This window comes from Pochonia chlamydosporia, chromosome 5, assembly GCF_001653235.2.
Source record: "Pochonia chlamydosporia 170 chromosome 5, whole genome shotgun sequence".
NCBI classification, from domain to species: domain Eukaryota; kingdom Fungi; phylum Ascomycota; class Sordariomycetes; order Hypocreales; family Clavicipitaceae; genus Pochonia; species Pochonia chlamydosporia.
In genome coordinates this window covers 1,080,031-1,095,470 of record NC_035794.1, presented here as the reverse complement: position 1 = coordinate 1,095,470, position 15,440 = coordinate 1,080,031, and the positions used below count along the sequence as shown (strand labels likewise).

Sequence of the window (15,440 nt, the reverse complement as noted above, 5' to 3'; positions counted from 1 at the left end):
CCATTCAATTTACCAGATGTGCTTGCTAAATCTGGATGTCTTTAGGCGAATTATGGACACAAGATAACGAAGTACTCGGAAACTACAACCTGCAGTTTGTACTGTGCAGGCACGGGAATATGAGACACGCATGGGAAAATCTCATGCTTACTCATTGCTCGACCCCTTGCCCGTTCAATTCTGAACCTTGACAATAATCAAAGTTCTATTTTTGCCTTGTCAACATTGATACACATCGTAACACCAAGGGTGCTTGTCAACGCTACTTCGCCTTGACCGGGTATGACGACTCGTTCTCTGGAGAATATGCAGCATGTCTGAAGACCACGCTTCGCAGGAGCCTCATCGCTCCGCGATACCAAATGACGAACGAAATGCTGATATCGCTCCGGCCGATCAAGTCGAGGATTCAGTAAAGGAGCCTGCGATTTCACTATCCCTTGTGAGCAATCCTGATTATGAACAAGAGGTGCCTCCAACACCACCTACGTACTCTGCCTTGACTCCTGGGCGACGGCGACTGCTCCTGGGAATTATTACGAGTACGGGAGCATTGGGGCCTTTGTCCGGTGGTATGTACTTGCCCATTCTGCCTCTTTTGGAGAGGGAGTTCGGTGTTGGAAGTACCAGTATCAACGCAACTGTCTCCGTGTTCATGGTTACGTTTGCAATTGCTGTAGGTCATTTGAAGCGAATGCCGTTGCTGCAGTCTGTTGATTTGTCCAATAGCCTTTATTTTGGTCCAGCTTTGCCGATTTGAGAGGGAGACGACCAATTTATATCATAGCTTTAACGGTATTCATTATATCTAATATCCTTCTTGCCGCGCTTCCCAAAAATTTTGGTAGCCTCATGTTTCTGCGTATTGTTCACGCATTCGGCTCGGCAGCATTCATGTCGATGGGCGCTGGTGCCGTTGCAGATGTTAGTTTAATGCATGACTGCTGTAATGACCAACCTGCTAAAGTTCTTCGCAGATCATAGAACCCAAGAACCGCGCAACTGCAATGTCCATGTTTCTTCTTGGGCCACAATGCGGTCCCGTCTTTGGACCCGTTTTAGGGTCTGCATTAGGCGGGAAGCTCAATTGGAGATGGGTCCCAGCGTTTGCAGGTTTGTCGAGCAGTTGTCTGAATCGAGGTCGTCTTGCTGACATTTGCCGCAGCCATACTCTCAGCTGTTATTTTGGTGGTTATTGTACTGATGCTTCCTGAAACTCTTCGATATCGAGTTGGAAACGGACAACTATACGCTGGCAAAAGCTGGGTTCTCTTCCCTCCCAAGATCACTTCCGATACAGCACCAGAAGATGAACGTGGCCAAAAGCCACCAAAACCAACACTTATCGGCTACTGGAAGCTGTTCGCTTACCCCCCAATCGGAATCGTATCAGTAAACACCGCCATGCTCTATTCGACATATTTTGCTATGATGGTCGCGTTGCCACATGCCCTTGAAGACGGGTATCGCTGGTCAACAACAGCGGTTGGTTTTGGCTACATTGCGGCCGGTGTAGCTTTGATGATTGGATCTCTCATCGGTGGCAGACTCAGCGACTGGCGTCGAAAGAGGCTCGTAGCAGCTTCGCCGGGGTCCAAGGTTGAACCGGAGACCCGGCTGGTTGATCAGATATGGGGTGTGCTTTTGTGTGTCGCTGGTACGGCCATGTTCGGATGGTTTATTCACAAGTCGTTACATGTTGCTGCGGTTCTGGTTGCAACATTTCTAAGTAAGTACCTAATTGCCCGATGAATTAAAGCTGCTAGCTACCGGATTTATATTGACTGGGGACGTTGCAGCTGGATTTGGTATGAGCTGGGTATTTGTCGCTACAGCCGCGTTTCTCGGTGAATGTGTACCTCTTCAGGCTGCCGGAGCATTTGCTTTGGGGAACATGTTACGGAATCCTGGAGCCGCAATTGCTGCTGTGCTCTATCCCCCCTTGGTAGATCGAATGGGCATTGCGTGGCTCTTTACGGGTTTTGCTGTTCTGGACCTAGTGCTCGTTGGAGGCTCTGTGCTGGGTGAGTCTAGTCATGCCCCCGATTTGATTGCTTTGCTTGCTGACAATTATGAAAGTCTTACGGTTCCATGGACATCATTGGCGCTAGCACTCCATAGGTCCGGTGTTGTGAGAAAGTTCATCACATTAGCATTTCCTGAGCAGACACGTTATATTGGCGTGCCTTTATTGGCGTTGTCGGCCTTCACCGTGTCCCTGGCGCAAGGCTAGCGAGCTTTTCGTGAAGGATCCGGCCCTCATTAGGTCGCGGGCTGTTCCATTGTTGTGTCAAGGTTTTTTATTCTTCTGTCGAGAATGGCAAGTCACTCCATGGGCCATCATATCTGCGCTTCGCACAGCGAAAAAGTATCACATAGAGCACCATACTGCATTGGACAGCGCGGTATTGTTAGTGTGTAACCTTAGTGTGACTAACTAATAAATAGTAAAGTTTTTGTGCAAAAGCGTCTCCTGCGTGTAAGATATTAGTGTTCTCCAAAGCCATCCCCGCTCCGATTCAGCGCGTGAAAACTCAAGGCAAATTTCAACAAGGCTTTTCACAATATCCCCTCTACCATCTTAGATAAACAAACATCATGGCAAGCAAAAACAGCAAGAGAAACAGGGTCTCGAGTTCTCAGGATAGCTCCAAGATGATCCATATTGACTCTCCTGCGGAATCACCGATTTCTCGACCACATGAATCGCTTCAACTGCCGCATTTATCACGACTACCACACGAAATACTCCTCAGCATTGTCACTCCCATTCTGGCTGATGATTACGTCCTTGTGCTACACTCCAAACGTCGATTTGAAAGGAAGTCGAGCACTGCAATGAAAAGTCCGCATTCTCCTCTGCTCAGCGTTCTGCTGACCTGTCGGAGTCTGTATTTTGCCGGTGCTGAGGCATTCTATAAAGGGAATACGTTTAGTTTCCACAACTCAGAGCATCTGCGAAGGTTTATGTCTGGCTTGGGGTACGATCAGAGGTGGTGGATTCGTGATATTGAATTGTATGTCGAATGGGTCAGGAGCAGGAACGCAGGACGGTGGTATTTGCTCCACGATATGGATTATTGTTCTGGATGGAAGGATGCGATTGACCGTCTTCCAAATTTGAGGACTATAGTCATTAGAAGTGTTACAAAGTATGGTCAGAGAGACCTGTTTGACAGTGATGGCAGACGTTTATTCGAACGGAGAATGAGGGAAGAGATGGGTAGTGACAAGGAGGGTATGCTCAAATTCAAGTGGCTCGGCGCTCAATACGAATAAGTTGGAGTATTGAGACTAGAGAGGGAACTGAAAAGAGGGATAAAAGACCAGACAGTATTCCAGTTTCATTTTAAGGCTCAGGCTCAGGTTTAGGCTCTTGCCGACACCAGACTCTGATCGCCGGGAGCACATTCTGACGTTGATACCTTATAATCCTAGTCAACTCAAGCTAGCCAAACGTCTTCCAAGCGTCATATAAAAAGTTCACTGCAAGATTATGTGCTTTTACATCATACCCAGGCAGCAACTGGGTGCCAAAAAGCATCATGCGCCCCTTTTCGCGATTCATAGTCCAGATGATATTAGGCTGTCCTTCAAATGCGACAGTTCCTTTGGGGATGCCTGAGCCTGGAAGGGTATTATCCTCTTCAATAAGAGCGCCCGCCGCGGTCCAGTTTATGGCCGGAGGTGGCGTCAACGCCCATGATACCTTATGGGAAATTGATACGTCTTGTTCGAGGGGGAGAAGGAAGCCATAGTTGGTGGTTTCAGCCAGCAGCGACTGGTGCGCATTACCACCGGGCGTTAACTGCGGCGTGAAAAATAGATCACGGTGTTCTTGGCGCTGTAGCAGCTTACAGTCCGGCGACATGATATCCCCAAAGAGCCGTGCAAGATCAGATATACTGCATGTCAGGCCGTACGTGTCCTTATCACGAGCCACAAGGCGGGCCTTGCCATCCGTCGTCGAGGCTTCATCGTCCACTTTGCTTACACGCTCTACCATCTGCAGGCGACGCGCCCAGACGTGCGGAACCAGAGTCGGCCGGTAGGTGGAAGCAGTCATACCAAGCGTGGCAAAGATGTGGTGGTCAACGTACTGCGTAAAGCGGTCCTTATCGCCAAGCCGCTCAACGAGTAGCTGCACGCAATAGACACTATTCCCGTACTCAAAGCCCTCGCCAGGCTCAAAGAAGAGTTGTGTAAATTTCTCCTTGACCAACGGATGGGCATTATCGGGGAAGTCTGGCGGCGGCACTTGAAACGTATCAGTGGTGCCCATACCACTTGTGCTTAAAATAAGGTCGCGCAAAGTAATGCCGCGGGTTGGAGAACGTAACCGCATTTCTCCATCTACTGCCTCGACAAGCAGGCATTTCTTAATTTCAGGTATATGCTTGCTAATTGGCTCATCAAGCGTTAAAATACCCCGTTCTACTAATTGCAAGGCCGCAATATTAGTGATAAACTTGCCGGCTGAGGTAAGCGATATAGTGCAATCCGGATCCAAGGGCGGCGAGTTGGTACGTATATCAAGGAATTGGTGTCCAGCAGCATGTCGGTATAAGAAATTTCCTGCTCATGTCACCGGTATGAATTAGATAGCTTCTTCATATACGTATTTCAACCCCCGCAGAAGAAACGCTCTGTCTCACCGTTGTTGTCAATGACCATGGCAACGGCACCCAGCAAGTCCCTGAGTCCGTCACCCTGGTCTGTTGCCTTGGCCAACTCGGCTTCAAAAGCTTCCATGGCGGGCGGACAGTGTTGAGGTCGTTCGATAGGGTCCTTTTCTAGTTTAGGGCAACGAAATTAAGGTTCGATAGGAGGAGACACTGACAAGAAAGCTTCCTGATGATCTTAACGTACTTGAACTGACACAGAGTAGGAAAGATGATTTTGACTTGGTGTGGTGTAGATGATGGTTTCCAACCGCGGGGAGAAACGATCTCTCTTCGCCATTTGCAGGGATTAACCCCGCAAGGCCAACATTGAAAGCGGCAAAGGCAGCAGTAAGCATGGCCGAGAAAGGAATAATGTCGACCTTTTCAACAGAATCTAACTTGAAGGCAAATTTGCTTCGTAAAAGATTAGAGAGTCAAAATTATGGTTAAGAGGCAGATCAACCCTTGATGTCGTGGGTGATGGAAACGAGTTTCTAGTGCATCAGAAACGGTACATCTGCCAGTCCATTGTACAAGATTCTCTCCTGGAATACCTTGGATGTCATACAGGAGTACCATATTCCTCGCCTTTGCATGGGCGATGTGTGCACAGGCTGTATCATCTTATGGTAAAAGAAAAATATCAAGGTCCTTGTTTGTGGTTTTTTCCTCACGTAATGAATAGAACTAAGAGTATTATGTAGTTCTTGGAAACAAGCCAGCTCGTCTCAAACTACAACAAGCAATGGCAGAAGACGTGTTGGAGCATTTCTCGTCGTCGGATACAGGCCCGTGTCTCTGACAGGTTACCTGGCTCCAAGTTGACACAAATCACCGACATCACCAGAAGTATATTGCCGCTGCTCCGTCAGAACCTAGTCATGACATACTGGCCCTCCCCAAATCTCGAACCAGCCGCAACTTCTGTGAATCCAAGTCCCTCATACAAGCGCCTCCCAAGAGGTGATGCAATGAGCCATACATCCTCCTTGGCATTGTCGGCCTCATCGAGTGCCCACCTCGTTAACATCTTTGCAATACCTCGGCCCCGATAGTCGGGGTCTACCGCGATGGAGTTTAGAGCTGTTGACACGACATGTTAGCTCTGGTCGGCGGAAATATGTTGAGCTGATCCCGCAGTTACGAAGTTCTTCCTACTGAGAGTGAAGAGACAACACTTACTCCACATTCTGTCGCGATCTTTACCCTCAAAAGCTGCGATACAATCATCCCCTCGAAGCATGTTGCTTATTTCATCGCCCCCCTTTCTCATAACATTAACATCCAAGCTTTCGGGTATTTTAGGCCGTACTGTATGCTTCATGTCGTGAACAACACCACTCTTCCCTTCTGGTTCTGACTGAGGGCTGATCCATTCGGCGTACCCAGCAATTCTCTCTTCACCAGACGTCTTATCTACCGCTACCATCAAGCGCATCCTGGACCGCCCGAGAGCCCCGTGCAGTTGAGATAGCGTCCATTCAACCTGATCCTGCGTGCCTGGCTTCTGGCGTAAGCGAGAGGGCCACAGAGCCTGTTGGTATGGCGAATATTGGAAGGCTGCCACCTTGAGAGCAGCAATAGTGGCGAGGTCATGCTCCTCGGCTGGGCGCAATTGAATTGACGAGGACATGATGGTGGGTGATGACTCCGGGTCAAATCTACTCGACTTGTAACTGTTGGTAGAATTCGCTCAAGGGAAATATTCAGTTGCCTTTTATGTATGGCATGTAAGCGGATATAGTACCCTGAGTGGGGTTCACAAGCACTCAGCAGTCGTCATCTTCGTCGTCGACTTTAGTAATATTGTAAAAGAGGCGCTTGCATTACGTGTTTCTGCCACAAAATAGCAGCGGTGCGGTGGTTTTGGTAAAGTGAGACGAATATATTTGTCGCATGGGAAGTGAGTACGTGGCTTTCGTCTGAAATGGCCGACCAAACAGAGATTGACGTGGTCTGAAGCTAAGTAAGTTAACGAACATGATGAGGCATCTTAGGAGGTTATCATACACCCTTTGCGGCCAACAGCCATCTAGTCGAATTTTGCAACAGGCCTGCGAAGAAACTCAAGATAAGATCTTTCGGAATGTCACAACAGTCCTATTTGGACTAATTGTGCTGACTTTTGTTTCGAAGTTGGCGAGTTTCGGGCAAGACACTGCTTCCCGCGTGGCCCAGAGCACACAATACTAGAGAGCTGGCATTGCGTTTCGTTCTCAACATCACAGTACCTGCATTGCCTGCTACAAGTACATAGTGTCGAACGCGCAATAGTCTTCTCGACGCTGCCTTGTTTGCATTTCTGGCGTCGGGCGAGACGAGTTTATGCCCATCTGTGGATCGCCTTGGGTCAAGTTATCAACTAGCGACCCGTCGATTGAGCGTGAGTGTTGCGAAGTTTGAGAAACTCAACATTCTCAGCAACTACGCGACCTTTTCACGCGTCTACGGTCAGGCGAAGCCCACAATGTCAGTCCTGTCATTCGAGTCCTGGTAACCCCACCGCGAAGATCACCATAACGCAGAGTGAATGTTTCCGCCCGACTTGACGGAACAACTTCGATCAACTCCAATAATTCCCATCAATAGCCTCAGGTTAAACGACCGCAAATAAAGACTCAGGCTACATTCCCGAGAATCACCCAAGTTTTCAAGATATAGCACCAAATATAGCTTCCCGTCCAGCAACATAGGGCTGGTTCGTTAGCGGCTGAATTGTGTGCCTTGCGTGGAGACCCTAGTCTCTCAGCCTCATGCAAAATGGGCTATTTCAAGGTACCAAGCTGCGAGTGACCCTGAAGCTTACCCACGGGCATGAGTGGTCGGACAAAACATCAGGCCGAATTAGGTGCAGGGCTAGAACTGCTTGCCGTGTTTGGTGAGCAGTGCGCTTCGGAGCATCGGACACCGACATTTGGATCCTGATGCTTCGAGATTTGTAGTGGGCAGATTCTGGCTTTATATGGAGAGTTGAGAACTGACACGGTCGCTGGTCGAGAGTAGTTAATTACAGTAGGAGAGGAATTGTAACTTGAGCCCTATAGCCTCATTCGAACGAAGCGAGTTGCGTATTGTTGACTTGGAGAATATGTCAGCAGGTTCTGAGTTCACTCGAGAATTTGCGACCGTTATTGCTGAAGCCTCAGCTGTTTTGACATGTTGGGCTCTGGATCAAATTATCGCAAGGAAAATGTATGATTATTCTCGTTATGGTCATTTCAGGAACGGGGATTGCCAGGGTATGTCGATCCCACTAGTCTGACGATCCTTTACTGAGATGGAGCTTTTACAAGGCCAGATGATCTATTTTGGGAGCCTGCAATGTGAGCTGCATGCTAGTCGGCCAAACCTGGAAGTAAGCAGTGTTCCTGACCTCACATCAAGGCTACCACTGCGCATTACTTTTATCAACATCAGATGGAGGCTTGGATCATAACTGTTAAGAAAACCCCTTTCTCACACAAGTATAAAGACATCTCTGATCCTCCCAGGAAAGGGAAAGAGATCACCAGATCGACAAGCACAGCTCAACTAGCCAAACACTTTCCTTCATCTTCATCTTCATTTTCTTCGTCATTATTATCACCATGCATTTCACTCTCCTTTCTGTTGCCTTGGCCGTCAGCGCCCCCCTGGCTGCCGCCTATCCCATCACAGGAACTACCGTCAACTGCCGCACTGGTCCAGGAACCAGCTACAAGGTGGTCAAGTCCTACAAGCTTAACCAGGACGTCAAGATTACCTGCCAAACCCGCGGCGAGAGCATCAAGGGAGATTCTCTCTGGGACAAGACTTCCGATAACTGCTATGTTGCCGACTACTACGTGAAGACTGGTACCACCGGCATGGTCGTTGGCGAGTGCGGTGGTGGCACTACTCCTCCCCCAACCGGAGGCAACCTTCCCACCTTGAACGCCCTTCAAACCAAGCATGCCCGAGCTATCATTGCTCAGACCAAGAAGCAGGGCCTCGGCCGACAGGGTTGCGAGGCTGCCATTGCCACTGGCCTTACTGAGGTATGTCTATCTTCTGGGGGTTGAGAACGGTATTGAACTAACATGACAACCAGTCGAGCTTGCGAATCCTGGCCAATCGATCTGTGCCCAAGTCCTTGAACTACAAGTACGACGGCATCGGTTCCGACCACGACAGCGTTGGAATCTTCCAGCAGCGCGCTATGTACTACAAGGATATTAAGTGCGATATGGATGCTGCCTGCTCTGCTAGCCTCTTCTTCAAGGGCATGGTTGCTGTCAAGGGCTGGAAGACTATGGATGTTGCTAAGCTCTGCCAGGCTGTGCAGCGATCAGCCGTTCCTACTGCTTATCGCAAGTACACCAGTGCGGCGAAGAGCATCTGCTCTGCTGGAGGTATTTAAATGGCGAAGTAAAAGGCTGCTATGGTATATATGAGGATTTGTAAAGTACATAAAAATCTTGCACATAGGGGTTTGGTTTACTCTTCTAGAGTGGATATTCAAGGGTCATCTAATCTAGAGGCTTGTATAGTCATGTATCAACGTTAGACTATTACTTTATTTCATTTCTCTCTCAGCCGTAAACTGTGGTGTCGGTGGTGTCATAACTTTTAACTTGGAGGGGGGAATCTTCGAGTTTCTGGAACACGACAACTGTGAAGATCCCGGGCTGTATTTTGATGGCATTTTGCATGAAGCAGGATAGGCTGTTTTGAGAGAAAATCTACAGGATCATGGGAAACTTTGGTGCTGGTGACTTTGATACCGCCAATCTCTCTCCAGTGACATCACACCCGGTTGAGAAACTAGGACGGAAATGTGCAAACCAAGCCAATTCCGTGGCTAGCTTCCTTTGGAAATGCCAGATCTGAGGTGTTTTCCCTGGCATTCACGACATTCGCTAATGATCGCTAGTTGTTGCCTGGCAATGAGTGGTTCTCCAACACGGTTTCTCCAAAAGTCAGCACCCACCCGGGACTTCAAACTGGATGGTCCTGGGCCGTTTCTTAGATTGACATTTTATGAAGGCATAATCACCTCAGTTCGGTCCTCACAGTCATGTTTTGATTGCTGTTTTCGTCCGTATTCTCGAGGAGTTAGGTCTGCTACGGTTCGGTGTTGGTTGAAGTGGTCGCCACCATCAGTATAATCCCATTATCAGTTGCTTCGGTAAGATATAGAAAAATATGGAACGTGAGCCTTTGGATGCCAGTCGTGTGATACGTTGTGGCTTGTTTATTTTTATTTTGTTTTATTCTATTTTTTGGAGCTGAGTATTAAAGGTTTGGTATGAAGATTTATGAATTTAATCAATGTTCTGCTTTAGCTCCGCCTCCCAGGTCCGCTATCCTTTGTGACGTTGATGTCGATGTGTCTATAACCTTTCATTAGCATTGTTCGCAATCAGTACCTCACCAAAGGAATTAGCTTCCTTAAAACAAATAAATAGCCGTCTGATAATAATAGACAACAAATCAGGACAATTAACCTTATTCTCTCGTATTACCTAAATGAGACCGTGGTCGACATCGCAACTAAGGATTCGCCAAAAGTGCAGGGTAGTCTTACTAAGCGATTTGAAGGCAAAGACACTTTGACTCGAAACCCAAAAAGCAGCCGGGAAGACCAGGAGTATTTGAGGGAGTGGCGCTGTTGAGTTCTCGGAAAACTGGCGCACCTTTTTAGTTCCCCGACAACCCGTGCCCGACTGCCCCGGCTCTTAAGCCCCGTTTTGGTTCTACCAGACCAGACATGGCGTTTGTAGATTGCCTGTGGGTGAGAGCGTGCTGGGTTTAGCGTCCTTGCTGCTCTTGCAAATTAATGCAAATTTAATGCCTGGCACTTTAAAACGGGAAAACGGACACAAAACGGTGCGTAACCCACGTCCTATCTGTAACTCCCTTTCCTGTTTTCTCTGACATATCTTGTAGGCATGTTTCACACCAAATGCTCTTTAACAGGCTGCACTGTGTACGGTTCTGGCCACAGGCTGGAGTTAAGAGTGGATATTTTAAGCCGCATTTAAGCATATTCTTTTTGTAGAGCCTGAACATTAGAACAAGGCTGCATCGTCACGGTAAGAGGTACTTGAGAAAAGGCAGAGGATTCTTAATAATGAGTATCTAGCTTTGTCAAGCAGGTTCTCTTCTTCTGGCTAATATTGTTTCTTCTTTAGTTTTGGATACTCCTGGTCTACTATTGCGACTCATTATGCAAAGTTCCCAGATCTAACCATCAAAGATGGCTAGGAAATGCCAATACTCTCAAGCAGACCACCAAGTTCAGGTGTGTGGCCGAGGAAGTCTTCAAGGATGCGCCATTCATCACGACTTCCGCCATACCCCAACACTTGGCGCCGAAAACGATCCCAGGCCGTTTGGCTCCTATAATTTCCCGCAAAGGCTGTCTTGAATAAATCCTCCGCAAATACATTAGCACTGGTGTGGGTTAGCGGATCACGTGGGAGCAAAACTGGGACTAGAGCCAGTAGCAACATGACACTGACCAGATGTACGCATAATATCCAGCGTCATATCCAGACACAAGATGACTGAATGTTGTGTGCAGATAGCACGGTTCGGGCCGTCTAGTAAAAGAGAATCTCTCTTTAAGATCAATATAGAGCTTCGTCTCGTCAAGACTATCCAAAGCATCGTCACTGGACGGGTTGTGTACTCCAAGATCAAAGAGTGAATCGCAGCTTATCAGACATACGTTAGAAGCAGCACTGTTCATTTAAAACGTAGTATACTCAGAACAGAGACTCACAGCTGACCAAGGTGTAGATCCACCCTGTCCTCTCGTCGGGTGCTTATAAGGTCATCCACAAGTTTATCTGGAATCTCAGCAGGCGGAAGGGGGCATCCAGGATTCACTTTCATCCACGCTTCCATATAGTTGTGGTCTACACGCGTGTAGTGCTTACTGATGGCTTTCAACTCGTCTTTGATCCAGCACCAGTTTTCTAACATGGTGGCAATGCCTTCTCCAAACTCAAGGCAAACCTCATAACCGTGAAATTTGGCGTATTTTGTTCTAGCGACTAGATCATGCATACAGTGACCGAGTTCTGAGACAGAAGCGGTAATTAGTACTCGTGGGCTTTGTTAGGCTGAGATACGGCTACAAGAGACAACTTTACCGTGGAATAGGGTGATAACCTGCCCGTGTCTCAAGAGAGAGCATCCATTCCTCGAAGCTGGAGAGAAGTTGCACATTAGCGTACTTATGGGATAGACTCTGGTGTTGTCGCTTTTAAGGTAACCCTATGAAGTCATTTGTACTTAGCTGAGATGATTACAAGGAGAGAGTGGAGAGTAAGCCTAGGGATAGAAGAAAAATGGTAACCTCACTGGTTGAAGATTGACTGCTTGGTTACCCTTATACTTGTTGGTACGGCCAAGGATATCTATGTATAAATATCCAATGAAATCGTTTTTAGTACCAGGTCGTTTGTCCCAGACGCTCCAGACTTGGACTTCAGGAGCCCAGATATGTCCGGCTACTGTCTCGGCCGGCAGTTGCTCAAACCGAAGCTGTAAATATGTTGAAAATAGGTCAAGTATTGACTTGAATGTCTGTGTAAGTGGGAAGTACTCCATGACCTTGTCTTGGTCCACCGTGGCTTTGTTATCTATCAGGCGATTATAGTAAGGCACGTCCCATGCTTCTATCTTGGCATTCTGTGATGTGTCTTTGTCTTTTGTAATGACCTCGTTTTTCTTCTGCTGTAATTGGGCGAAATTCCTTTTCCCTACTTCAATCAGCGCTTTACTCAAGTCCTCGAGGAGATTCTCCACCCAGTCAATTGACATGGCCATGCGATATGGCAACCGGGAGGCAGCATGAGTCTTGTAGCCACGGAGCCGTGCGTTTTTGTGCCGCAGTGAAATAATTCGCCTAAACAGTTGGACGTTTTGAGGTAATCTCTGCCCCCAAGCAAGCTGAATGCGTTTCCGTGTTTGCAAGTTATGCGCATGCCGGAGGATGGAGACATAGGGCCGCCATTGTAGTGGTATACGCCGCACGCCATCGCTTAGAGGGTACTCCTCTAGGTCGTGAGTTGGGACTCCATCGAGTTCTTCTTGGGTGAAATGAATGCTAATAGCGTTACTATTAAGTTGTCGAACATTTCGGTTAAAATCAGCGCATAACGCCTCAATTATCTGGCGGTTATCTTGCCACTCTTGAATGCTCCTGCTATCAAGCGACCCATGTCCGCATTCCGTATATTGCATTAAGAATCGATCTAGTAGTTTCTGAGATTCTGAATCTAAGGACTCGTGTTTCTTTTGAATAGCGTGGAGAAGTTTGAACAGCGTCAAATTCTGGTCAACCTCAGCAGAATACTTCAACCACATTCTCTCGGCTTCTTCGACGACCTCTTGGGTGACTATGTCAACTGCGGTGTATCGCAATGCTAATATGACCGCTCGTTCCCCCGACTGCCTATTTTCAATCTCAGCTATAGGGCCAAGCACATTATCAAAGCAAGCTGAGGATATGGACACGGATGTCGTGTTGTCGGCAATGACCTTGCGGTGCTCAGACACGTGGCACTGAGCAATGGTTAAAATCTCGTCCTGGCGCGGAAGGCGGGGGAGTGGTTGAAGTTTGTCTTGAAACATGATGGCTAATTACAAGTATGTGTTATGATTAAGATAAGATAGTTGCCGATGTGAGTGGTGCGTTTGGGCGGCGGTGGTGTTTCTGGTGGTGTGCTATCGTGTTGTCTTGACTCTTGAGCGCACATTGCTAAATGAGGAGAAATCTCAACTTGGCTGTTGGCTACAACTTCAATGTTGCACCAGATCAGGCCGAGGCCGCAGCGGAGAAGGGCTCCAGATGTCTGCCTGTCCCTGTTAGGTGTGTCGCCAAGTACATGTACTTGACATATCGCTTGCAAGCGAGCCGTCATCACACTGCATGTGTGTGGCACTTTTGATTGTCTTTATGGATCAATTATATCAAAGTATCATGGTATGAACAGGAAAGAGCATCCATTTCGAAGCGCTGCCGCCCCACCGCTATCATCGTGTCTGCCATAATTGCAGTGCTTGCGGCCGTTTATAGTAAAGCTGGCGTTGCGCAGGTCGCCAACCCTTGACATTTGAAAGGATTGCAGATGTCTCCTCGGCGTGGCAAGTCGAAGTTGTACCTCAGAGGCATGTTGACTGAAATTGGGAAATAACGGTTTGACTTCCCGTTTCGATGGAGCGTTCGGTAGGGGCCGCAAGACGGAGATACGGAGGAGCAAAACGGACTGGGAGCATAAAATTATGCATTGTTAACTGAGCAGCCAACTCAGGCCTGGCTAAATCCTGGCATGGCCGCAGATATTGGATTAGCGACGCGACAGTCGCTCAGCGTAAAAGCGGCGCTGCTCAGGCACTAGATTGGTTGGTTCAAAAGCCCCGACCAATAAACGCACATTCCTGGTTCCCGTCAAATGCGGAGTTGAGTCTCCACAAAAGAAGGTAAAGTGGAGACCCAATCGATGCGAAGCGGCTCTCGAAATAACGAAATACAGGTTAATGCCCACTTCATTCTCACCTCCAGTTTGGTGTGGGAAGCTTTGAAGAAACTTTGTATATTGTTTTCTATACTACATGTCCATCTCTTTCCTGGCTCGTAATAACTTGGTCCCTCTTAGCTAACTCAAGACTATCAGTTTGCACTCCAGCGTCTCTACAAGTCATCACTTTATCATAATGCGGCTCAGCATTGCTCATTGGTGTATCAATCCAACTGCGAGGTACGCGAAACGATGGTTTTGAAACTGTTTGAGCTTGTAGAGATTGACATGTGACGCAAGGTAAATCTTCCAGTAGTTGTTCCACACGTGTCAGACGGTCAAGCAGTTCCTTCTTGAACTGGTGACGCTTTCGGGGCGGTGCCGGTGTACTTGGAACACAGACGACATCGCGCTTTACAAGGTAAGTAGTCTAATATAAATATCAAGTTTTGTGAGTCAATGTACCTTTTGGCAGTTCGAGCACGGAAACTCGCGGTCACATTTCTTCTTGCGCCGTTGACAGGTGACACATGCCAGTGACCTGGTGTAGTTTGTTGGACTGTGAAAATTGGTGGACGGCATTGTTGAAAGAATGTATGATTGAGTAATTGAGCTGTGAAATAGTAAAGCCGGTCTTTATGCTTTGATATACGTTGTATGAGAGTTGAATTCGATGGCGGAAAGTTGCTAAATAACGGAAATCATGCAGGTTCGTTCTGTGCCACAACAACGGGACTGTTAGTCTCTTTGGAAATAAAGTAGAAAAGTTGCATCCATCCAGATGCTCAGCTGATCGTGGCTTGCCACGGTGGAGATCTTATTGGCCCAACAATTGTGTTCGGGATGGTCCCCTTCCGATATGCAAAATCCCCTGGTCCCGCGGCGTACCATCCAACGACGCCTAATACGATGAAAATTGTTTACTTTCGGAACCCTAAAAAAGTCCGAAGTGCCTCAAGAAGTTTAAAAGTGGATATTTGAATGGGAGATTCGAAGTCCGCTTGTGCGGTATCTGTCCCGCGCACGGTAATATCATCTTATACACGACGTCTCGGCGGGCCTATTAATGGACCTCCCGCTTTATCATAGCGTCAGGGGCGATTCATGTAGGCTGGGGACTCCGGAATATCCGTGTATTGAGGAGCACAAAAAAGGACTATATAGGAGTTGCACACACTATGCTCATCTTATCTCACGCCCTACATTCTTGACCCGGTCCGTCTTAAAGGGTCCTTCACTTCTTCAATTTTGTTTCATATGTGTATTTAACGGGCTTACAGTCTGC

The 15,440-nt window shown here is 47.7% G+C and overlaps 4 protein-coding genes across 4 annotated transcripts; 2 read left to right on the top strand and 2 right to left on the bottom strand.

Annotated features, from left to right (window-relative positions):
* Window positions 1-313: 313 nt before the first annotated feature.
* On the top strand, window positions 314-2,233 carry VFPPC_05625 (bicyclomycin resistance protein; the record flags this gene model as incomplete). Its single annotated transcript, XM_018284788.1, has 5 exons — window positions 314-676; window positions 730-924; window positions 978-1,113; window positions 1,166-1,729; window positions 1,800-2,233. The coding sequence occupies 5 exons, from the start codon at window positions 314-316 to the stop codon at window positions 2,231-2,233; spliced, it is 1,692 nt and encodes a 563-aa protein (XP_018141657.1).
* Window positions 2,234-3,448: 1,215 nt separating this feature from the next.
* On the bottom strand, window positions 3,449-4,282 carry VFPPC_05624 (beta-lactamase domain-containing protein; the record flags this gene model as incomplete). Its single annotated transcript, XM_018284787.1, has 1 exon — window positions 3,449-4,282. The coding sequence occupies one exon, from the start codon at window positions 4,280-4,282 to the stop codon at window positions 3,449-3,451; it is 834 nt and encodes a 277-aa protein (XP_018141656.1).
* A 3,969-nt stretch (window positions 4,283-8,251) lies between these two features.
* VFPPC_16202 (NLP/P60 protein) lies at window positions 8,252-9,042 on the top strand (the record flags this gene model as incomplete). Its single annotated transcript, XM_018293955.1, has 2 exons — window positions 8,252-8,680; window positions 8,734-9,042. The coding sequence occupies 2 exons, from the start codon at window positions 8,252-8,254 to the stop codon at window positions 9,040-9,042; spliced, it is 738 nt and encodes a 245-aa protein (XP_018141653.1).
* A 2,921-nt stretch (window positions 9,043-11,963) lies between these two features.
* On the bottom strand, window positions 11,964-13,268 carry VFPPC_05620 (peptidase family M3; the record flags this gene model as incomplete). The annotated part of the gene is made up of 1 exon (XM_018284784.1): window positions 11,964-13,268. One exon carries the CDS (start codon window positions 13,266-13,268, stop codon window positions 11,964-11,966), a length of 1,305 nt encoding a protein of 434 aa, XP_018141652.1.
* Between the last annotated feature and the right edge of the window lie 2,172 nt (window positions 13,269-15,440).